This window comes from Hypanus sabinus, chromosome 13, assembly GCF_030144855.1.
Source record: "Hypanus sabinus isolate sHypSab1 chromosome 13, sHypSab1.hap1, whole genome shotgun sequence".
NCBI lineage: Eukaryota > Metazoa > Chordata > Chondrichthyes > Myliobatiformes > Dasyatidae > Hypanus > Hypanus sabinus.
In genome coordinates this window covers 23,221,608-23,247,444 of record NC_082718.1, presented here as the reverse complement: position 1 = coordinate 23,247,444, position 25,837 = coordinate 23,221,608, and the positions used below count along the sequence as shown (strand labels likewise).

The 25,837-nt window shown below is 41.7% G+C and overlaps 1 protein-coding gene across 2 annotated transcripts in view; it reads right to left on the bottom strand.

Moving 5' to 3' along the window:
- The window catches only part of itih2 (inter-alpha-trypsin inhibitor heavy chain 2), a 109,689-nt gene that overhangs the window by 31,668 nt on the left and 52,184 nt on the right, over positions 1 to 25,837 (bottom strand). For both annotated transcript variants that reach the window (XM_059987331.1, XM_059987332.1), the window contains 7 exons: positions 18,883 to 18,990; positions 15,294 to 15,422; positions 15,063 to 15,179; positions 11,572 to 11,740; positions 8,087 to 8,212; positions 4,356 to 4,537; positions 2,170 to 2,355 (listed from right to left, as the gene is read on the bottom strand). In XM_059987331.1, the coding sequence (XP_059843314.1) occupies positions 2,170 to 2,355; positions 4,356 to 4,537; positions 8,087 to 8,212; positions 11,572 to 11,740; positions 15,063 to 15,179; positions 15,294 to 15,422; positions 18,883 to 18,990 (1,017 nt within the window). The remainder of the gene's footprint in view (positions 1 to 2,169; positions 2,356 to 4,355; positions 4,538 to 8,086; positions 8,213 to 11,571; positions 11,741 to 15,062; positions 15,180 to 15,293; positions 15,423 to 18,882; positions 18,991 to 25,837) is intronic.

The following is a 25,837-nucleotide window of genomic DNA, read 5'->3' as shown; positions in this document are numbered from 1 at the left end:
GAATTATGAACTCCATTCAGAGCCAAATCCAAGATCAACGGAGAGAATACTCAAGTATTGTCCCCTTTCCTATTAAATAATCATGAAGACAATTGAGCCCCCGCTTACTGAACTTAGTTTCATCTTCCACTAACTACAGGCAGATGATAGAAACAGATCTGATTACGATTCATGTCCAATCAGAATCAGGTTTATTATCACCAACGTGTGTTGTGAAATTTGTTAACTTAGCAGCAGCAGTTCAATGCGATACATGATACAGAAGAGAGAAAGAATAAGTAAATCAATTACAGTATACATGTTGAATAGATTAAAAATCATATAAAAACTGAAATAATATATATTTAAAAAGTGAGGTAGTGTTCACAAGTTCAATGTCCATTTAGTAATTGGATGGCAGAAGGGAAGAAGCTGTTTCTGAATCGCTGAGTGTGTGCCTTCAGGCTTCTGTACCTCCTACCTGATGGTAACACTGGGAAAAGGGCATGCCCTGGGTGCTGAAGGTCCTTAATAATGGACGCTGCCTTTCTGAGACACCACTCCTTAAAGGTGTCCTGGGTACTTTGTACCCAAGATAGAGCCAACTGTAGCCACCCACCCCATACCAGAAAGTGATGCAGCCTGTCAAAATGCTCTCCACAGTACATCTATAAATGTTTTTGAGTGTTTTTATTGACATACCAAATCTTTTCAAACTAATGAAGTATAGTCACTGTCTTGCCTTCTTTATGGCTGCATCGATATGTTGGGACCAGGTTAGGTCCTCGGAAATCTTGACATCCAGGAGTTTGAAACTGCTCCCTCTCTCCACTTCTGATTCCATTATGATGATTGGTATATGCTTCCTTGTCTTGCCCTTCCTATAGTCCACAATAAACTCTTTCGTCTCACTGACATTGAGTGCAAGGTTGTTGCTGCAACACCACTCCACTAGCTGGCATATCTTGCACCTGTACGCCCTCTCGTCACCACCTGAGATTCTACCATCAATGCTTGTATTGTCAGCAAATTTATGGATGGTATTTAAGATATGCCTAACCATACAGTCATGGATATAGAGAGAGTAGAGCAGTGGGCTGAGCACACACCTCTGAGGTGCACCAGTGTTGATCGTCAGCGAGGAGGAGATATTATCAACAATCCACACAGATTGTCGTCTTCCGGTTAGGAAGTCGAGGATCCAATTGCAGAGGGAGGTACAGAGGCCCAGGTTCTGTAATTTCTCAATCAGGATTGTGGGAATGATGGTATTAAATACTGAGTTATAGTCGATGAACAGCATCTTGATGTAGATGATTGTGTTGTTCAGGAGGTCTAAAGCCGTGTGGAGAGCCATTGAGATTGCGTCTGCCGTTGACCTATTGTGGTGATAGATGGGTCCAGGTCCTTGCTGAGGCAGGAGTTCAGACTAGTCATGACCAATCTCTCAAAGCATTTCATCACTGTAGATGTGAATGCTACACGACAATAGTCATTAAGGCAGCTCACATTATTCTTCTTAGGCACTGGTATAATTGTTGCCATTTTGAAGCAAGTGGGAACTTCCACTCATAGCTGTGAGAGGTTGAAAGTGCCCATGAATACTCCCGCCAGTTGGTTGGCACAAGCTTTCAGAGCCTTACCAGGTACTCCATTGGGGTCTTCCGCCTTATGAGTTTCACCCTCTTTAAATAGATCCTAACATCGTTCGGAGACAGAGATCACAGGGACACCGGGTGAAGCAGGGATCTTATATTCACCCTTCCAAAGCGGGCACAGCAGGCATTGAGTTCATCTAGTAGTGAAGCATCGTTGCCATTCATGCTATTGGTCTTTGCCTTGTAGGAAGTAATGCCTCGCAATCTAATGGCTGAGTATGTAAAATTTTGCCCCAGTGGACAGCTTAGTAAAATGGATTAGAAGATACCTGATCCAGACCCCTTTGCTGAGTTAATGCTTCCACACAAGGGAGTATTTGAAATTACCAAAGAAACAGCAGTGGTGTGTAGACAGAGGATCCTGGCGCTGGCTGTTTGTAACTGCAGCTAAATGGTACATATGAGATTTGAACTGATGAGTAATTATTATAACATACTGTATATAATATTATTACTCATTTCATTAAGTGTATCTTTTTTCACTAACAACCGGACATTGTATTAAGATCAACACACTGTTTAATATACTTACTGAGCTTGCTGTAACCAGGCTTTGTAAGATTGAAGGATCCTTGTTTGTCAGTCTTCCTGCGATAATGAGTTCAGAACCACTGAAGTACTTGTCAAAGGTGTTTTGTGTCACATCGGTTACGTTTTCACCACCGTAGTGCACCTCAATCTCCCTCAGCAGTGGAGTGGCAACCTCTTCGTAGAAATCCTGTCATTGACAATGAGAATCACAGCCAGATAACGTGCGGCTGAACTGGACTGCAGTATTATCATACGGTGTTAATTCATTACACTGTGAAAGAAGGCAGCTTTTTGGAAGCACTGATTTCAAGGTGACATTTCCGTTGGAAAAGTGGATTACTGAGTGCCCCTTGGAACCATGCACAACCCGAGACGGTAAAGAGACTGCAGCGAGTTGTGGATGCAGCTCCGAACATCACAAAAACCAGCCTCCCCTCCATGGAGGCAGTCAACGTCATCAAAGATCTCACCCACTCCCCCTCCATCAGCCAGAAGATGCAAAAGCACACATCATCAGGCTCAAGGACAGTTTCTATCCCACTGTTATAGGACCGCTGAATGGCCCCTTAAGTTTAAGGGGAACACAAAGGGGAATTTCTACACTCAGGGGCAGTGAGAGTGTGGAACCAGCTGCCAGTGGAAATGGTAGATACAGGTTGGATTTCAAAATTTAATTGAAATTTGGTTAAGTACCTGGATGGGAAAGGAATGGAGGGTTATGGTCCAGGTGCAGGTCGTTGGGACTAGGCAGAATAATGTTTAGCATGGACTAGATAGGCCAAAGGGCCTGTTTCTGTGCCGTGGTGCTCTATGACTCCATGACTACAATAAGACGACTCTTGACCTGTCCAGGTATAAATGAATTTGGCCCTTTGACTGTCAAGGGGAAGATGGTAGAGTGTGGCATACTGCCCCAATGAAGCAGGGGAATTCAAGTCCAAATAACCCAATTCTTGCCTACATCCCTCTTCAAAATCCAGAGCAAGGCTGAGGCCCTTCATCAGGTCTGTTTATTCCCCTCCACAGATGCTGCCTGACCTGCAGATTTCCTGAAGCATTTTGTGTGCAACTCTTCCGAAAATCTTGAGAGTTAAAATTATGAATCTTTTCATCAATTTCTCCAATAAAAATATATTAATAAAATATGTGCAGCTGTATATTATGATTCTAATTAGGGGATATGAATATAAATTATGATTTATTACATTAAACAGGACTATGTTAGCAGAGTGATTCAGTTATTGGACTAATAAGTAAATATCTGGACTATTGATCTGAAACATTTCAAAGCCCATTGCTGACTAAACAAACCTGGAAAGAAAACCCTAATCTGTTATGGTCACTATGAAGCCACAGATATTCATGTAAACTCATAGGCCTCCTGAATGCTTTCACGGCAGGTTATTTGCCATCCTTAACCGATGCATAAATATATGTCTGCATACAAAATGGCTGACTTTTAACTGTTTTCTGAGGGAGGCCGGTAGGCAACTCAGTTCATAGTCTGAAGTGATGGGCAACACACTCAGTGGCCAATTTATTAGGTACACCTGTACACCTGCTCATTAATACAAATACTTAATCAGCCAATCATGTGGCAGCAACTCAATGCATGAAAGAATGCAGACATGGTCAAGAGGTTCCAGTGTTGTTCAGACCAAACATCAGAATTGAGAAGAAATGTAATCCAAGTGACTTTGACCATGGCGTGACTGTTGGAGCCAGACAGGATGGTTTGAGTAACTTGGAAACTGTTAATCTCCTGGGATTTTTCATACAGAACAATCTCAAAAGATTTTAGATACTGGTGTGAAAAACTAAAAAAAAAACAACATTCAGTGAGCGGCAGATCTGAAGGTGGAAATGCCTTGCTAATGAGAGAGGTCAGAGGAGAATAACCACACTGGTTAAGTTGACAGGAAGGCCCCTAATAAAATGGCAACTGAGTGTATAAGTGCATCCACATTCAAAATGGTTGACTTTTGTTTTCTGAAGTGGGCTCGTGGGTCAATCATGGATGGAACTGCCCACTTCCATGAACGAGTAAGCAAGCAATATGCAATCCCCTCTCACCATCTGTCCATGAAGGGAGAGGAGTGAGAATCAATGTAATTTTTCTAATTGGGCTCACAAAAGCGAACTGAGAAGCTGAAGGGAAAGCTGAAGTGTTATTAGTAAGATTATTACCTTCAGTTGGCTGGATGCATTGACATTTGCCTGGATGCGCCGAGCTTCCCCTCGGTTCTCGAGGGCAATTCTCTCCAGAAAGTCGTAGTCCACGTCAAAGCCAATTCCGAGGCAGAAGAGAGAAAAATTTTCTTGCATGTGTCTCCTGATGTTCTTCTGGATGGTGCTCAGTTTAATTTCACCTTCACATTAAAGCAACATAATTCTACTTCACACAGTTCTTGTTTATGTCGTGAATGTAAAGAAAAATATCTCTGGAGACAACAGAGGGATCGAGCTAGTCAATTGCTGCCTTACATCTTCAGTGACTCAGGTTCAATCCTGACCAAGGGTGGAGTTTGTACTTTCTTCCTGTGACTTCCTCTGGTTTCACTGAGTAATACTGCTTGGAAACAGGCCCTTTGGCCCAGCTGTCTAGGCTAGCCCAGTAGTCCAATTTGATGGCATTTGGTCCATATGCCCCTAACCCTTCCTATTCAGGCTCTTGTAAAACTGTTTGTTAACATTCTTATTGTAACTGCCTCAGCAATGTGTTCTGGCACAGCAATTAAGATGTGTTGGTTGATATGTTAATTGGCCACTGTAAAAATTTTCTCTGGTGTTCAGGTGAGTGCTAGAATCTGGAGGGAATTGATGGGAATGAAGGAAGAATAATAAAATAGAAAGGATTAAGTTAGATAGATGTTTAATGAGCCTGATTTTGTACTTTGTGAATAGAGTATATTATAAATCTGACTACTGGGCACTGCACTATGGAACTTCCTGCTGACTCTCAGGCACATCAGCTTAATAGTAGATCATTCAATGGGACACTGTTTGCAGTCGTTTACTGTGTCTGATGCTTCTGGTGAGAGCCGATGTAGATTGGGGGACTGCTTTATCAAGCACCTTTGGTCCATCCACCACAAAAGGCAGACTTCCCCAGTAGTCACACATTTTAATTCTACTTCTCTTCAGTCCATGTTCTCCTCTGCTGCCACAATGAGGCCACTCTCAGGGTGGAGGAGCAACACTTCATATTCCATCTGGGTTGCCTCCAACCTGACAGCATGAACATCGATTTCTCTATCTTCTGTTAACTTCTCGCCACGCCCCATTCTCACTTTTTCCATTCCCCATTCTGGATCCCCCTTACCCCTTTTCTCCTCATCCAGCAATCACCTCTTCTGGTTTCCCTCCTCTTTTCCATTCTCCCACAGACTACACTCCTCTCCTATTAGATTCCTTCTTCAGCCCTTTACCTCTTCCACCTATCACATCACAGCTTCTTACTTCATCTCCCCTCTTCCATCCACCTTCCCCCTCACCAGGTTTCATCTCTCACTTGCCAGCTTGTACTCCTTCCCCATCACCAACCTTCTTATTCTGGCTTCTTCCCCCTTCCTATTGAGTCCCGACGAAGGGGCTATGGCCTGAAACCATCTGTTTATTCCTCTCCATAAATGCTGCTTGAACCACTGAGCTTCTCCAGATTTTGTGTTTCTTGTTCACATGCAGAAAGTGATTTACAAACCTTGCCTATACAACAAAAACCCAATCTGTTTATTGTGTAGATTGATGTTATTGATAGACATTCAATATGACTGTGAGTGAGGGAGAGAGAGAGAGAGAGAGAGAAAAAAGAGAGAGAGAGTGAGAGAAAATGAGAGAGAGTGAGAGGAAGAAAAGAGAACGGGAAAGACAGTGATAGTGAGAGAGATTAAGAGTGATAGTGAGAGAGATTGAAAGAGGGTGAGAGTGAATGAGAGAGAGAATATATCTAAGACTGGGTGACAGTCTTAGAGTAGGAGCATGGGCCATTTTGAAGAAAAAGAAGGAAAAAGCTCTTCCCTCAGCGGACTGGAATTTACTATCTCAGATGGCTAAGAGGGGAGGTTGCTCAATGAGTCCATTTAACAAAGAAATTGATAAAATTCTGGATATTAAGTGGATCATTAAATTCAGGGAAGAGTAGTCTGTCCATGGCCTCCTCTACCGTCAAGATGAGGCCGTGCGCAGGTCGATGGAGCAAGACCTTATCTCCCGCCTGGGTAGCCTCCTACCTGCCGGTATGAACATCCAACCCACAGACCTCTGTTGATACCCCGCCCCCCCCCCCCCTTACCCCCATCCCTATCTATTATCTCAGTCCGGTTCTCTTTCTCTCTCTTCTTTCCCCCCTCACTATAATCTCCCCCCAGCCCTACCTTTCTTCCTCTTTTATTTCCCATAATTCTCCACCTTCCCCCCAGCCCATTTCCCTTCAGCCTATCACTTCCTAGCTCTCTACTTTATCTCTCCCCCCACTTCTTATCCCCCCCTTGACCATCCCATGTTACTTCACTCCTGATGAAGGGTTTTGGCCTGAAACGTCGTCACTACCTCCTCCCATAGATGCTGTCTGGCCTACTGAGTTCTACCAGCATTTTGTGTTTTTAAGTGTAGGAAAATGCCATTCAGGTTGAAGATCAGGCATAGGTTTGAAGAAGAGCTGAACAGACACAAAGGATTGGAGACTGCTTCCTACTCCTCTTTCTTTCATTTTCACAGGCCCACTCACATTCCTGGTGTGTTGCATTAATTACACCAGCATATATCCAACAAAAACTGGAAAAGGTACATGCTTGCACAAGAAGCACTGTTTGGGAGAGCGGGCAAGGAAGTGGGAGATGGAATACAAATTAGGGAGGTGTCAGGTTATGTGCTTTAGCAGGATGAATAAAGTTGTAAACTGTTTTCTAAACAGAGGAGATAATTCAGATATTGGAGACGTGAAGGGACTTGGAAGTGCTAATTCAGAAGTTGCTAAATGTTAACTTGCAGATTGAGTGGGTAGTAAGGAAGATAAATGCAATGTTATATTAGGTTCAAGGGGATTAGAATACACAAGCAAGGATGTAATGCTGAGGCTTTATAAGTCATTGGTCAGACTGTACTTAGAGTATTGTGAGCAGCTTTTGGCCTTTTATCCAAGAAAAGATGTGCTGGCATTGGAGAGGGTCCAAAGGAATGAAACACTTGATGTAGGAGGAGCATATGGTGCCTCTGGATCTGTACTCAATGGATTCAGAGGATGAGAGGGATGTTGTTTAAATCTACTGGATAATAAAAGTTCTGGATTGAGTGGATGTGGAAAGGATGTTCCTATTTATGTTTTATTTTCTGTGTTTTTTGCTCCCTTTTGCCATTTGCGCAATTTTTTTTATGTCTTTTTCATTGAACGGGTACCATGGTTTTCTTTGTTTTGAGGCTGTCCACAGAGAAGATGAAACTCAGGGGTGTAAACTGCATATATACTTCGATAGTAAATATACTTTGAATCTACAATCTGAGAGCACAGTCTCAGAATAAAGATATGTCCCTTTAAAACTGAGACGAGGAAGAATTTCTTTAGCCAGAAGGAAGTGAAAGTAGTGAATCTACGGAATTCATTGCCATATGTGGCTGTGGAGGCCAAGTCATTGGGTACATTTAAGGCAAAAGATTGATAGGTCTTTAATTGGAAAGGCTAAAGGTTATGGGGATAAAATGGCAGAATAGAGTTTAAAAAGAAAACAATGATTGAATGATTGAGAAGACTTGATGAAGTCTGTTCCCAAATCTTATTGTCACATGCCCTGTTATGGATAAGATGGGACAAGATGTGGGGTATAAAAACTGCTAAAGAATTTAGGGCCAAATTATTTGCTTCTGTGTTCTGGATACTTTTCAATTTGATCATTAGGTATTTTTTGCATAATAAGCATACTCACCCACAGTGGGATCTCCATCTGAAACCATAATGATGAGTGATACAGATCGAGGATCCAGCAGGCCATGGATATCAGCGTTGATTAATATCTGAATGGCTGACAGGATTGCTTCATTGATGTTTGTTCCTGATATAAAACAAAAAAGTTTGGTGAATAGGGACATAAGAAACTAAGTGCAGGAGTGTGCTACCTGCTCCCTAAAGCCTCCCCTACTATTCAATGGACGATCTCTGCTGGCCTCAACAACTCTATTTTGTTGGATTCCCATCACCCTCATTTGTCTACCTACCTATAAGTATATCTGATGATCTGGCCTCCACCACCCTCGAGGGCAGAGATTTTCAGAGACCTACATCCTCTGAGAGTTGCTACATACTTCAGTTTTAAATGTCAGTCTCTTATCTTCCGGCCATTTTCCCTCCCTTGTTCCAGACTCTTTCACTAGTGGAAACTTCTCAACATCTACCCTGTCAAACTTCCTGCTGCTCTCCGTATCATCGATCATTTGCTCAGCTAGACTCACTCCTTTCTGGTATCTTTCCTGTCAGCCCCTTACCTCTTCCATGTACCGCCTCCCAGCTGCTCACATCGTCCCCCACCCAACCACCTACCTTCCCCGTCACCTACTCTCCCCATCACCTACCAACTTGTATTACTTCCCCACCTTCCACCTTCTTATTCTGACTTTTGCCCCTTTCCTTCCTAGTCATGATGAAAGGTCTCAGCCCAAAACATTGACTGTTTATTCCTCTCTGTAGTGCTGAGTTCCTTCAGCACTTTGTGTGGGTGTTGCTCCTTTAGATTTTGTATGTTTAAACATACCATATGCCTTTGAGGGATTTATAGATGTGGGCCCCAAGGTCCCTTCACTCCTTCACACTGCTAAGAATTCCTGCCATTAACCCTGTATTCTGCCTTGAAGTTCAACTTTCCAAAGAGTTTAACTTCACATTTTACTGGATTGAACTCCATCCACCACTTCTCAGTCCAGCTCTGTATTCTATTAATGTCCCAGCTATGACAACCTTTTACACAATCTACACAACACCACCAACCTTTATCTCATTTGGAAACTTGCAAACCCACCCTTCCACTTCCTCATCCAAGTTATCAAAATCACAAACAGCACAAATCCCAAAACAGATTCCCACAGGTCACCGACATCCAGGCAGAAAACACTTCATCTACTTCCACTTTCTGCCTTCTGTGGGCAAGCTAATTCTGTAACCACATTGGCAAGTTTTCCTGATACAATGCCTCTTGATTTTCTGAATGAGCCTTCCATGGGGAACCTAATTAATTATCTGCCTTTTGATACTCCAGCCCAATATAAACCCCATTTACCCAATTACTCAGTCAACAACTCAAATAATAGAAAACACATATTTAAAACTCTTTGAAATGACCATCAGTGGAGTAAGTTGCGGGTTAAATGGTGCATTAGTTCTTTACTTTTAAGTTAATTGTCTGAAAGCCTATTTTCCCTTCTTTCACTGGCAGTGATACAAATAGATTTACACCACACAAGTATTAGACCAAACCCCACCTCTAGCATGAGAATATATGATTATGGTATTCAAAGGTAATACCATCTTTGAATCGTCTGCCATCTACATCCCATGCTCAGCAAGGTTGTCAACAGTTAAAAAATCCTCGAAATATATTAATTAGATTTTGTCATCATAACATGGTAAATTATGCATAGATCTATCTTAGTGGCAGATTAATACAATGAGATGTTTTTAATCTATCTGCTAATGTAGAATAATGTTTCAAACAAATCACCATGCACAATGCCAAAGATGATTCAGTGATTTTAAAAAACATTGGAAACCACTTTTAGAGGCATTAATATGGAAAATATAAACACAAAATGTTTTCTGAATGATTCGGTGGGGTTATCCAGTAAGTAGAAGTTATTTTGGGCTCAGCTGTGTAGTTGCCCAGTCAGCTGATCTCAGCTCTTTGAATGAAGAATAACAAGCCTCGGGTTTCTGAATTAATTGGCATTTTGTTCCCATTGGTTTATATGTGTAGCTACAAGTTCAGCCTCGGAGCAGAATCAGTTATGGTTCCTACATAATTGGAGTAGTTATCATCATTTCCAGGGTTCCCAATTGAATAATGGCTATTTGAATAAAGGGCTGGAATAGAGGCATTCTCTGCAGATCTTTAAAAAGGAAAGAAATGTAAATGGACAGAGATTTCTGGTGTAGCAAAGCTGAAAGACAAACACAGATATTTAATGACAAAACCATGCCAGCCAATGAGATGGAAGTGGTAGTGGAATATGATTCAGAGCAGATTATTGTTGCAAAGGAAAGTTAATTTAAAGCAAACAGCATTTCAAAAGTTCTCCCTGTCTAAGTAGGATAATACTTTTCAAATGTGGAAAGGATGTTTCCCATGGTGGAGGAGTCTAGGACAAGAGGGCACAGCTTCGGGATAGAAAGACTACATTTAAAACAGAGATATGAGAAAATTTCTTTAGGCATAGGGTGGTGAATTTGTGGTTTATTACCACAGGCAGCTGTGGAGGCCAGGTCGATGGGTGTATTTAAGGCAGGGCTTGATAGGAACTTGATTGGACGTGGCATCAGAGGTTGCGGGGAGAAGGCTGGGGAGTGGGGCTGTGGGGGTTGGGGGAATGATCAGCCATGATTGAATGGCGGAGCAGACTCGATTGGCCAAATGGCCTAATTCTGCTCCTGTGTCTTATGGTCTTATAGCTCCTCTTAAAATAGGCAATAGATGGAAAATAGTTACACGTAAATTATGCACATAATCTCACAATGAGGTTACCAAACAATATGTTATATGCAATATGTTATAATCTCTACTCTACTGGTGTAGCTGTTGGATCTATATACAGCCAATAAATAAACATATCTGAATCAGAATCAGGTTTATTATCATTGATATATGGAATGAAATTTATTGTTTTGCAGCAGCAGTACAATACGCAACATAAAAGTTACTATAAGTTACACAAATAAATAAATAGTACAAAAGGTGAACCCATGAAAACTACTTCATTATTCCTCTTTTCCACTATTTATTTATTTATTGTAACTTATGGTAATTGTATGTCTTCAACTGTACTGCTGCAACAAAACAACAAATTCCACAAGATATACATTATCAGTGATAATAACCCTGATATGTTGGTTTATTGACTGTATATAGTTCCAACAGCAACAATTGCGGAGAAGAGGCTATAAAATAATTCTCCTGTTAGTCAAATCTGGTAACCTCACTGCTTGAAGTGCCTGAGATCATACGCATATTTGTCAATAATTTTTAAATGACCACTTTAGTGGCACGGAAAGCAAGTTCAAACTCTAGTTTTCTAAATCATGCAAATACTACATGTTTAATATCCCTTGTCTAAGAGCAGATTGGGTCTATATCCTTTGGCTGAAGGTAAATCCTGAGACTAGCAGTGAGTCGCTCTGTGCTTTTCGACACATCCTTGATGTACCCACCACCATTGGGCTGGATATTCTTAATGTATTTTTTGGCCTCTGCAATCTGGACAGGTGTGGCTGGAACCAGGTATTGACTCCAAAACCGTATGTTGTGGTTGAAGTCAATGATGGTGAATTGGTCCTGAGGACGCAGATCATCCAGGATGGTTGCCATGGCTTCAACAGTCTAATCGTGAAAAATGAAGAATACATTGAAAATACATTAGAGTTTGCATTGTATTTGGCTTCAGATTCCCACAGTTCTCATAGACTCAAGGAGGAAGGCATTTCACCACTGCTGGTCTTCAAGTGCCCTATCCATACCAATCCCATTTTCAAGCCCTCAGTCTGTAGCTTTTCATATCATGGTGTCTCAAAGTCAAAGCCAATGTCAATTTATTATCAAAGTAAACTTATTAACAAAGTCCAAGTAAAATGCTTATCTAAATGTTTCTTCAGTGTTGTGAGAGTACCTGCCTCCACCACCTCCTCAAACATCAGGATAAAAAATAATCATTCTTCCTCAAATCCCTTCTATATCTTCTCTCCCTTCTGTTAAATCTATGCCTTCGGGTCATAGTCACCACTCCAAGGAGATAAGTTTTTCCTCTATTTATCCTAACTGTACACTTCATAATTTTGCCTCCTCTGTTCCAAAGAACACAATCCAACCTATTCTGTCTCTGCTCGTGGTTAGAAGACTCAGGAAACATCTTAATGAATCCTCTCTGTATCCTCTCCAAAACCGCCTGGTAAACGATCTCTGTACTCTGTCCAATACCTCCTAGTGAACCCTCTCTGTACCCTCTCCAATACCTCCTGGTGAATCCTCTCTGTATCCTTTCCAATAACATTGTATTCTTCCTATGGTGTGGTGGCCAGAACTGCATACACGCACAGGTTGCCCTTGGCATAAGAAACACTTGACTTGTGGACACTCCTACATGCTGATGAGGTCCCATGATATTAAAGACAGTAGTTCCTCTGAATGGCAGAACTAGTTTCCTCCACTCTCTTTACTTTTGGAAATTGTTCTTTCATATCAGTCTGAAATGCTTTTAATGTTGTTCATTACAAGGCATAGAGGTATCATTCCCATATTGAGTGATGTGTATTTCCTGACTCATGGACAAAATAGATTTCAGTACAGCTGTATGAACAGAACCCGGTTATTATCCTGGGACAACTGATACTCTGACTGTAGCCTAACTTATATAGTTGTACTGCATCTCCCCACTCTTGTATTTATTTTTAATAGAATAATAGAGCACTACAGTCCAGAAGCAGATCTTTTGGCCCATCTAGTCCATGCTGAACTGTTATTCTACCTAGTTCCATAGACCCACGCCTGGACAACAGCCTTCCATACTCCTCCCATCTATGTACTTGTCCAAACTTCTCTTAAGTGTTGCAATCAAACCCACGTCCGTCACTTTTGCTGGCAACTCATTTTTCACACACACCACTCTCTGAGTGAAGAAGTTTCCCTTTAATATTTTTCCTATCACCCTTAACCCATGACCTCTAATTCTAGTCTCTGAGGGGACAAAACCTGTTTGTAGTAACCCCATCTATACCCCTCATAATTCCGTGTATCTTGACCAAATCTCCCCTCATTCTCCTACACTACAGGGAATAAATTCATAACCTATTCAACCTTCCCCTAATAACACAAGTCACGGCAACATCCTTGTAAATTTTTTTCTGTACTCTTTCAATCTGATTGCTATATTTGCTCAGAATAGGTGACCAGAACTGCACAAGTATTCCACATGCCTTCTTAACCTGCCAGCTTTCTGCAATATGAAAATCCTTCTGTTATTCCATTTTTCTTATGGTTCTGGCATTTATTATGTATTTTCCAGCTTATTAGTCATCTAAAAACATATAGCCTCACAACTTCCAGGGTTTTCCCTCTCCATCTTTACCGACAAGTCAATATTGGTCTTAAACTGTAAACCAGCGTTCCTATTATTACCAATCGCTGAATGAAAATTATCTCTAAAAATGGCGATGCTGAAAAAAAAACAAACAGAAAATATTGTAAAGGTTTAGAGCAAGTACAGTAGGTCAGGCAGCATCTGCGGGAAAAGAAATAGATTTATGGATTCATCTGTGATCTGAAACAGTACCCTGTTTCTTTCTTCACAGATGCTGCCTGACTTAGAACATAGAAGAGTGCAGCACAGCAATAGATCCTTTGGCCTATGATGTTGTGCCAAACTAATTAAAATAATGATACTAATTAAACTAACCAACTCTGCATATAATCCAGTCTGTGCATATTCCTGACGAAGGTTCTCGGCCCGAAACATCGACAGCGCTTCTCCCTATAGATGCTGCCTGGCCTGCTGCATTCCACCAGCATTTTGTGTGTGTTGTTCTCTGCATATTTATCTGCTTTTCTAACTCTTGCATAAAACGACTTGCCCCACATCCCCTTTGAACTCACCCCTCCCCAATCACCTGAAAAATGTCAACTCTAGCATTGGACGTTTTGAGCCTGGGTAAAATATACCAACTGTTTATCAGTGCCTCTCATAATTTTATGAACTTCTATCAGACCTTCTCTCAGCTTCTGAAGCTCTAGAGAAGTCAACCCAAGTTCGTCCAACAACCAGGCAAAATCCTGATAAACATTTTCTGCACCCTCTCCAAAGCCTCTATATCCTTCCTCTAATGGGGCAACCAGAACTAAGTACAGAACTCCAGAAACAGCCTAGCCAGAGTTTTATAAAGAGGCAGTTTGCTAAGTGTTTCAGCATTTTACAAGGATGTTGCTGGGATTGAGGACCCGAGTTATAGGACAAGGTTGAATACATTAGGACTTTATTCCCTGGTGTAGCGGAGAATGAGGGAGATCTAACAGAGATATACAAAATTATGAGAGCTATTGATTGGATAAATACTTGAAGACTTTTTTCCACTGAGGTTGAGTGAGACTGGAACCACAGGTCATATGTTTAGGGTGAAAGGAGAAATATTTATGGGGACCCGAGGGAGAACTTCTTCATTCAGAGAGTGCTGCGTGTGGAACGAGCTGCCAGCATAAGAGGTAGTTGCAGGTTTAATTATAACATTTAAGAGAAGTTTGGATTGGTACATGGAAGGATATAGTGAGCTAAGATTTGGATGCAGTTAGATGGGATTATGCAGAAAACCAGGCTGGCATGGACTAGCTGGGTTGAGTGTCTGTTTCTGTGCTGTAATGCTCTAAACTCCATTTTCTGTTTTAGTTTATACTCCATTATTATGTCAGCTGCAAACCTGCCAGTCATAGCTCCTACATTCACATTGATTGATACAATTACCATGCTCTGTATATTCCTTCAGTAAAAAACTGTCCCCCTCGAGTTCCTATTAAATATTTCTTCCTTGTTTTCCTTGAATACTGTTTGATGTACTGATGTATGGAATGATCTGTCTGCATGGTGGGCAAACAAGAGCATTTCACTGTATCTAGATGCCGGTGACAATAATAAACCCATTACCATTTACCAGTTACTTACCTGCTTCATTTTGATTCCCCACATTGAGCCGCTGACATCGATTACAAAGATTATGTTTTTCAGAAGAGGTGGCAGATTGACCGGAGCAAAGAAATGAACAAAATAGCCATCCGAAATCTGGAGCAAAGTGGACAATTCAGTCAGTGTTTTAGCTCAAAGACAATGACACTTCAAAGAGAAAAAGAATTAACTGAGAAGGTTGTAGGCGTTGGGTACAAAACACAGAGTAACCTGAAGGGCTCCTCCATTGAGCTCCCGTTTCACATCGTACTTCACCACAATGCTGCCATCAATGGCCGTTTCAGGACAGCCTGGGCATTTCCGCTGCTGGTCCACAGTTGGCTTGAAGGTCAGATGAGCCTGTAGAAACAAAATGGGTTGTGAATGCCACTCCTAACATTGGTGTTCAATGGTAAAACACAGAAGGGGTTGCTTGGTTGTAGATCAGGAATCATAGATTCAGAGAGTCACAGAGCACCACATCATATAAACAGGCACATTTAGTCTGTGCCAAACTATTATCCTGTCTAGTCCCATCAAGTCACAGTTGACTCATAGCCCTACATATCCATCCCTTTAATTTCCTATGCAAGGTTCTTCTAAATGTTGAAATCGAGCCCACATCCATCACTTCTCAGGTTCTCACTTCCCCCTCATGCTCCCCTTAAACACTTCATCTTTCATTCTTAACCTATGACCTCTAAGTCTAGTCTCACCCAACCTCAGTGGAGAAAACCTACTTGCATTTGCCCTATTTGTACCTCTCATAATTCTGTACACCTCAATCAAATCTCCCCTATGCTCCTGGGAATAAACCTATTCAGCTTTTCCCTATAACTCAGGTCCTCAAGTCCCAGCAACAACCTAGTGGATTTTCTCTGTACTCTTTCAATCTAATTGATATCTTTCCTTAGGCAGGCGATCAAAACTGCACAAAATACTCCAAATTAGGCCTCATCAATGCCTTATACAACTTCAACATAACATCCCAAATCCTGTATTCAATACTTTGACTTATGAACCACTGATCCCTTTGAGATCCTATCTATCTGTGATAGAAGATACTTTAATGGGAGTTTCTCCTCCATTATCCAATCAGATAACCTCTTTGCAGGCTGGTCCCAGACATTTGCCAATTTATAAGAAGAAAGACAAGAATACCTAGTGTTATATAGTGTCTTTTACATCCTATTTGGGATAAGTACTTCGAAGAATTTCTGAAATGCAGGCACTGGTTCCATGTGAGAAAAAACCAAAATATGCTATTTTCAAAGGCATTGACACATCAGGAATAATTATCTGAAGCACTGGATTGATGCAAATTTAGACTGTAATTTTCAATGAAAGAAACTTAACAAAATTTTAAAGACATTTAATTTACAAGGCAAGCTGGGTGCTTCTAAAAGTGAAAATGTCAGAGGAGAAGTAGTTGTTGGATCCTGATACGTCTGCAATCCTAAGATTTATTTGGAAGTTGAGAATAAGGCATAAAATCTGTTGCTTATGATTCTTTTAAAACCTGTATGAACAGTGCGGAAGACTAGCTTTTCATCCTAAGACCTTAAGATTATTGAACAGACCCCTAGTATGATAAGATGGACTCTTGCCTTTACAGAATACCTCAATATGGTTTTAGTGGACATGGAGAGGATGTTTCCTGTAGTGATGGAATCTAGGACTAGAGAGCACAGCCTCAGAATACAAGGACATCCCTTTAGAACAGAGATGAGGAGGAATTTCTTTATCCAGAGGGTGGTGAATCTGTGGAAATCTTTGCCACAGACAGCTGTGAAGACCAAGTTAATGGGTATATTTAAAGTGGGGGGGGGGGTGATAAGTTCTTGATTAGTAAGGGCATCGAAGGTTATGGGGACAAGGTAGGAGACTGGGATTAAGATGGATAGTAAATCAACCACGGTGGAATGGCAGAGCAGACTTAATGGGCTGAATGGCCTAATGCTGCTCCTATGTCTTATGGTCTAATGGTCTCATAGCAACGAAGTGCCAAGAGAACAAAGAAAAAGACTAAAATGTAGTCGTAGAGTTCTAATACCAAGCAAGAGCTAACTGAAATTCCACTGATAACAGTTAACCAGTAAAATAGCCACGTTCTAGTAATGTGACACCAGCTACTAAAACAAAGAAATTTTCAGAAAAATACAAAGGCAAGTGCTCCGTAATGACTGGAAAATTCACTGAACAATTATATATATATTTAGGTGAATATACAAAAACATAAGCAAACATAGGAAGGCTAAACTACAGTCACCTCCAACATAATGATTATTCAAAAATTAATAAAGAGATAACTCTAAGTTGCTTATAGATTCCACAAGTGTGAGTTCATTAAAACCTCTGGTGCTACTATCCTGTCTTACATTATAGCCCATTCACCCGACACCTGTCAGCTAAACATCTTCCCAACTTTACATGCAAAGTGCTGGAGGAACCCTAAAAGTTAGTGGCTAAAGTACACATATGGAATAAAATGTAGATAAATACATGAATGCCAGTATGTATTCATTATCTTTTATTTAGCGATACTGCCTCTTTTGGCCCTTTGAGCCACGTCACGCCAGCAATCCCACAACTCCCAACTAACACAAAACTAAGCATGGGACAATTCACAGTGACCAACTAACCTACCTGGTACAGCTTTGGACTATGGGAGGAAACAGCAGCACCCGGGAAAAACCTACACATTCCTTGAGTGGAACCTACGGAGACTCCAGACAGAATGGCACTGGAGTTGAACTTTAAACTCCAAAATGGCCCGAGCTGTAATAATATCGTGCTAACTGCTATGCTTCTGCGGTGCCATGCTATTTGCAATGTCAACAACATTATAGAAAGCGCAGTGTGGTGACAGGGTTAATAAATCAACGGTGGGGGGGGGGTGAGGGGTAAATAGAATGATTGATCAAATTAAAATTAACTACCTGGGGGAAGAAACTTTTAGGATGGCGTGGTTTTTGTTTCAGTAGCTCTATGGCGCTTTCCAGAAGGAAGTTTTTGGGAAAGGGAGTTTGCAGGGTGACTTAGTGTCTGTAATGATATTTTCTATCCACTTCCTTGTTCTGGTCACATGCAAGTCCCACAGTCATGGCAGACTGCTGCCAATAACCTGACAGTTTCCTGTCATTTTCGCATATTATGAGAGGATGCTGCACCAAACCAGACGGTAATGGCTGACGTGAGGACGCTCCCTGTGATGGCAATGAAGAATTGCACCAGTGCGTTCTGGGGAAGGTGGAATTTTACCAACTGCTGCAAGAAGTGTATCCTTTATTGAGCCTTTTTGTTAATGAAGGATATATGTTTTTATAGTGAGATCCTATGAAATAATGATGCCCAGGAGCCAGAATATTGAAACGTTGCTAACTATCACAATCACTGTGATGGTCTACATACAATCATAAGAAATACAAACAGGAGTAGTTCATCTGGCCCTTCAAGCATGCTCCACCATTCAATAAGATCATGTCTGATTTGTCTGTGGACTCAGCTCCACCTATCTTCCTCTCCCATAATACTTAATTCCCTTGCCATACAAAAATCTTTCTAACTGTTAGAGTCTCTATTGTTTCCCTGGGCAGCAAATTTCACAGTTTTTTTTAAATCTCTGTCCTAAATCTATTCCAGTAAACCTATTCCCCCAAACTTTGAGGCTATGTCCCCTACTTCTAGCCTCACTTACCGGTGGAAACAACTTTCCTGCCTCTATCCCTTTAAAAATGCTATGTTTCTATAAAATCCCCTCTCATCCTAAATTCCTGAAGGTCTCCCAGGAAACCACAGTCAAAGTTGTGACTCTGCTCACCTTGTTCTCTCCTTTCGTTATATGGATGAGTCCATCAAACTGTGTTCCGAGCTTATTAGGTGCTTCGAGGAAGGCAATACCTTGTGGCTCAAAAATGTAGACGTCAACCTAATGGAAATATAGATGAGGTTTTCAATAAAAGTACTGTGAATTCTGGAGATCTGATATAAATACCGGAATGAAATAGATGAAGCATTTCATTCCATTCTATGTGAAGAAAGAAGCTAAACTAACATTTCAATTTGCAGACCATAACACTATGATTGATTAACTAATTGATATCAAATCCTTTTCTACTCTCTCTTTGAAGGTGAAATCTTTTCCAAAGATGGTCAAGTAATCCAAATGTGGCAGTTTAATAGTCAAATGCACATGTTAAGATCTCCTGTACAGGTCTTTATGTCCTCTCTGGTTCACAGACTAGGGACACTGTCATATGAGACAGGGATAGTGTCGTCTGATTGAATGAAGAAATCACAGGGTGTTCTACAAAGGCCCTGATTTTTAGCAGCCTTCTTCATCAAAATGAACTTGCTTGACAACGTGTTAGTTTGTGTGCACACACGCACACAATTCTGAGAAGCACCAAACATCAAACAGGTAGTAAGCACAAGTCAACTTAGCCTTTACTGATCTTAATGAATCCCTTGTTGTGAAGCCAGAGTGTAGTCAGAGATCAGGTACAAGGTTGAAATGCTTTGCCGTGAACATGTCCTATGTCCAAAGGAAAACTAGGGTGCTCCAGCTTATTGTAGACAGATAAATCATAAAAGATTATTAGGCACTACACTTTGAGAATGAGAAGGAAGTACAGAAGCCGGAAGTCCTACACCACCAGGTTCAAGAACTGTTACTTCCCTCAGTAATTCAGTTCTTGAACCAACTCACAAAACCTTAATCATCACCGCAGCTTAGTAACGCCATGACCACTCTGATTGCTTTGCACTCAAATAGATATTTTTTTAGGTTCTTTTTTTAGGGACCACGGGAGGCAGATAGGTGGGTTACAGTCAGGAAGGGGAAGAGGCAGGTACTAGAGAGTACCCCAGTGGCTGTACCCCTTGACAATAAGTACTCATGTTTGAGTACTGTTGGGGGGGGGACAGCCTACCTGGTGGGAGTGACAGTGGCCGAGCCTCCGGCACAGAGGACGGCCCTGTAGCTCAGAAGGGTAGGGTTAGAAGAAAGAGGTCCATAGTCCATAGTCCATAGGTCAATAGTCAGGGGCTCAGACAGGCGTTTCTGTGGAGGTGACCGGGAGTCCCGGATGGTAATTTGCCTCCCTGGTGCCAGGGTTCGGGACGTTTCTGATCGCGTCCAAGATATCCTGAAGTGGGAGGGTGAAGAGCCAGAGGTCGTGGTACATGTAGGTACCAATGACATAGGAGGGAAAGGGGAAGAGGTCCTGAAACGAGAGTATAGGGAGTTAGGAAGGCAGTTAAGAAGAAGGACCGCAAAGGTAGTAATCTCGGGATTACTGCCTGTGCCACGCGACAGTGAGAGTAGGAATAGAATTAGGTGGAGGATGAATGCGTGGCTGTGGGATTGGAGCAGGGGGCAGGGATTCAAGTTTCTGGATCATTGGGACCTCTTCTGGGGCAGGAGTGACCTGTTCAAGAAGGACGGGTTACACTTGAATCGTGGGGGGACCAATATCCTAGCGGGGAGGTTTGCTAGGGCTACAGGGCAGACTTTAAACTAGTAAAATGGGGGGGGGGGGGGCGGGAGACTATTTGAGGAGACTATGGGAGAGGAGGTTAGTTCACCAGTGGAGCAAGTAAATAGACAGTGTGTGAGGGAGGAAAGGCAGGTGATGGAGAAGGGATGCGCTCAGCCCGAAGATGTAGGGGAGAAGAAAGAAAAGGATAATAAATTTGAATGCATTGTTAGGGATGGAAAGAGAGGAGGAGATGGAGAGTATCTTAAATGTATCTATTTTAATGCTAGGAGCATTGTAAGAAAGGTGGATGAGCTTAAAGCGTGGATTGATACCTGGAATTATGATGTTGTAGCTATTAGTGAAACATGGTTGCAGGAAGGGTGTGTTTGGCAACTAAATATTCCTGGATTTAGTTGCTTCAGGTGTGATAGAGTAGGAGGGGCCAGAGGAGGAGGTGTTGCATTGCTTGTCCGAGAAAATCTTATGGCGGTGCTTTGGAAGGATAGATTAGAGAGCTCCTCTAGGGAGGCCATTTGGGTGGAATTGAAGAATGGGAAAGGTGCAGTAACACTGATAGGAGTGTATTATAGGCCACCTAATGGGGCGCGTGAGTTGGAAGAGCAAATGTGTAAGGAGATAGCAGATATTTGTAGTAAACACAAGGTGGTGATTGTGGGAGATTTTAATTTTCCACACGTAGACTGGGAAGCTCATTCTGTAAAAGGGCTGGATGGTTTAGAGTTTGTGAAATGTGTGCAGGATAGTTTTTTGCAACAATACATAGAAGTACCGACTAGAGATGGGGCAGTGTTGGATCTCCTGTTAGGGAATGCGATAGGTCAGCTGACAGATGTATGTGTTGGGGAGCACTTCGGGTCCAGTGATCACAATAGCATTAGCTTCAATATAATTATGGAGAAGGACAGGACTGGACCTAGAGTTGAGATTTTTGATTGGAGAAAGGCTAACTTTGAGGGGATGCGAAGGGATTTAGAGAGAGTGGATTGGGTCAAGTTGTTTTATGGGAAGGATGTAATAGAGAAATGGAGGTCATTTAAGGGTGAAATTATGAGGGTACAGAATCTTTATGTTCCTGTTAGGGTGAAAGGAAAGGTTAAAGGTTTGAGAGCACCATGGTTTTCAAGGGATATTAGAAATTTGGTTCAGAAAAAGAGGGATGTCTACAATAGATATAGGCAGCATGCAGTAAAGGAATTGCTCGAGGAATATAAAGAATGTAAAAGGAATCTTAAGAAAGAGATTAGAAAAGCTAAAAGAAGATACGAGGTTGGTTTGGCAAATAAGGTGAAAGTAAATCCGAAAGGTTTCTACAGTTATATTAAAAGCAAGAGGATAGTGAGGGATAAAATTGGCCCCTTAGAGAATCAGAGTGGTCAGCTATGTGTGGAACCGAAGGAGATGGGAGAGATTTTGAATGATTTCTTCTCTTCGGTATTCACTAAGGAGAAGGATATTGAATTGTCTAAGGTGTGGGAAACAAGTAAGGAAGTTATGGAACCTATGACAATTAAAGAGGTGGAGGTACTGGCGCTTTTAAGAAATTTAAAAGTGGATAAATCTCCGGGTCCTGACAGGATATTCCCCAGGACCTTGAGGGAAGTTTGTGTAGAAATAGCAGGAGCTCTGACGGAGATCTTTAATATGTCATTAGAAACGGGGATTGTGCCGGAGGATTGGCGTATTGCTCATGTGGTTCCATTGTTTAAAAAGGGTTCTAGAAGGAAGCCTAGCAATTATAGACCTGTCAGTTTGACATCAGTGGTGGGTAAATTAATGGAAAGTATTCTTAGAGATAGTATTTATAATTATCTGGATAGACGGGATCTGATTAGAAGTAGCCAGCATGGATTTGTGCGTGGAAGGTCATGTTTGACAAACCTTATTGAATTTTTTGAAGAAGTTACGAGGAATGTTGACAAGGGTAAGGCAGTGGATGTAGTCTATATGGACTTCAGCAAAGCCTTTGACAAAGTTCCACATGGAAGGTTGGTTAAGAAGGTTCAGTCGTTAGGTATTAATGCTGGAGTAATAAAATGGATTCAACAGTGGCTAGATGGGAGATGCCAGAGAGTAGTGGTGGATAATTGTTTATCGGGATGGAGGCCGGTGACTAGCGGGGTGCCTCAGGGATCTGTTTTGGGCCCAATGTTGTTTGTAATATACATAAATGATCTGGATGATGGGGTGGTAAATTGGATTAGTAAGTATGCCGATGATACTAAGGTAGGAGGTGTTGTGGATAATGAGGTGGGTTTTCAAAGCTTGCAGGGAGATTTATGCCGGTTAGAAGAATGGGCTGAACGTTGGCAGATGGAGTTTAATGCTGAGAAGTGTGAGTTTCTACATTTTGGCAGGAATAATCCAAATAGAACATACAGAGTAAATGGTAGGGCATTGAGGAATGCAGAGGAATAGAGAGATCTAGGAATAACTGTGCATAGTTCCCTGAAAGTGGAGTCTCATGTAGATAGGGTGGTGAAGAGGGCTTTTGGAACGCTGGCCTTTATAAATCAAAGCATTGAGTACAGAAGTTGGGATGTAATGCTAAAGTTGTACAAGGCATTGGTAAGGCCAAATTTGGAATATTGTGTGCAGTTCTGGTCACCGAATTATAGGAAAGATATCAATAAATTAGAGAGAGTGCAGAGACGATTTACTAGGATGTTACCTGGGTTTCAGCAATTAAGTTACAGAGAAAGGTTGAACAAGTTAGGTCTCTATTCATTGGAGCGTAGAAGGTTGAGGGGGGATTTGATCGAGGTATTTAAAATTTTGAGAGGGATAGATAGAGTTGACGTGAACAGGCTGTTTCCATTGAGAGTAGGGGAGATTCAAACTAGAGGACATGATTTGAGAGTTAGGGGGCAGAAGTTTAAAGGAAACACGAGGGGGTATTTCTTTACTCAAAGAGTGATAGCTGTGTGGAATGAGCTTCCTGTAGAAGTAGTAGAGGCCAGTTCAGTTGCGTCATTTAAGGTAAAATTGGATAGGTATATGGACAGGAAAGGAGTGGAGGGTTATAGGCTGAGTGCGGGTAGGTGGGACTAGGTGAGATTAAGAGTTCGGCATGGACTAGGAGGGCCAAGATGGCCTGTTTCCGTGCTGTGATTGTTATATGGTTATATGGTTCTAATTGTGAATTTTTGTAAAAATTATGTATAGTTTATGCTTTGCTTTTCTTCTGAATGCTGCTTATGTGATGCTATATGCCTGTGATGCTGTTGCAAGTAAGTTTTCATTGTACCCCGAATACATGTACTTGCACATATGACAATAAACTCAAGTTTGTTTTTGATCTTTAGTCCCACTAATTTAGCCCTGAAATTATGGGCCCTCCTTCATGAGACAAAATGGATTGGACAGTTCTGATTGAAACACTTCAATTAGGTTTAGTTCCTTCATTAACCTTGCCTTGTGGTTACACCAAAGCTCTGTGGATGCATCATTCCTTAGAACTCTGAGGGGCAGGTTCTACCCCCAGTCAGTTCAGAGGAGAGGACTGTGGATGATAAAAACCTTCAAGACACCAAGTCCAGTCTGCAGTGCTTTCCTTACAGCTTGAGCTACCTAAGGCTCACTTTACTACTTCAACAAGTAGAGGCATTTAAAAAATCATTCCAATTATTCCACCGTCACCAGCAACCAGCAATCCTAGTGAGATCATAGAAAACTCTTGAGGTGATTGAAAATCTGAAGTAAAGCTGAAAGTATTAGATCTATGGAGAAAATTGGTCAACATCTCAGGAAAAGTGAAGCAAAGTAAACCTGTTGCTATGGCAATACCTTTTAATCTGAACTGTTAACTCTTTTTCTCTCTCCATATATGCCACCTGGCCTGGTATTAAATATACAGCAATAATTTTAATGCTTATTACCTGATGAAATGTACAATAATAATGCAACATTAATGGAAATATAATCAGAGATATTAATGCTGAATTGAAGAGGGGGAATCTGTAAATATGAATGATATAGAAATGCTTGATATTTTAAAGAGGTTGGTGCTAGATTTGGGAATGAACTTTTTATTGGAATTCAAGTGATTAAAGATTCATCACATACATGAAACATAGATTGAAATGCATCTTTTGTTTCAACCACCAACACAGTCCAAGGATGGGTGGGAGATGCCTGCAAGTGTCACCATGCTTCTGTTGCCAACATAGCATGCCCACAACTTACTAACCCTAATCTTTGGAATGTGTGATGAAATGACATGGTTATGGGAAGAACCAGCAAAGTCCTTACAGACAGTGATGTGAATTGAACCTCGATTGGAGACGGCTGGCGCTGTAAGGCGGTGTGCTAATCTTTATGCTGCCATACAGCCCCTGGGAGTGGGAAGTGATACAAAATATTCCAACCTTGGTCAACTGTTCACTTTAGATAACCTTTGGTAATTTCTCCACTATTCCCTTCCCTTTTTTCCATTTGCCACTCTAGCTCCCTTCTCACCTGTCTATCACCTCCCTCTGGTGCCTCCCCTCCCCTTTCTCTCATGACCCACTCTCCTCTCCTACCAGATACCTTCTTCTTCAGCCCTTTACCTTTTCTACTTATCATCTCTGAGCTTCTCACTCCATTCCCCCCCTCCCTCACCCACCCACCTTCCCTGACATCTGTCTTCATCTATTACCTTCCAGCTTATTCTCCTTCCCCTTCCTCCTCACTCTGACTTCTTATTCTGGCATCTTCTCCCTTCCTCCAATCCTGATGAAGGGTCTCGGCATGAAACATCAACAGCTTATTCTTCTCATAGAAATGTGGAAAACCTGCAGCATAATACAGGCCCTTCGGCCCACGAAGCTATGCTGAACATGTTCTTGCCTTAGAACAACCAAGGCTTACCCATAGCCCTCTATTTTTCTAAGCTCTATGTACCTATCCAGGAGTCTCCTAAAAGACCCTATCATTTCTGCCTCCACCACTGCCATTGGCAGCCCATTCCATGCACTCACCACTCTCTGCATAAGAAATTTCTCCTGACATCTCCTCTGTACCTACCTCTAAGCACCTTAAAACTATTTCCCTCTCGTACTAGCCATTTCAGCTCCGGGAAAAAGCCTCTGACTATCCACACGATCAATACCTCTCATTATCTTGTACACTTCTATCGGGTCACCTCTCATCCTTTGTCGCTCCAAGGAGAAAAGGCTGAGTTCACTCAACCTATTCTCATAAGGCATGCTCCCCAATCTAGGCAACATCCTTGTAAATCTCCTCTGCACCCTTTCTATGGTTTCCACGTCCTTCCTGTAGTGAGGCGACCAGAAT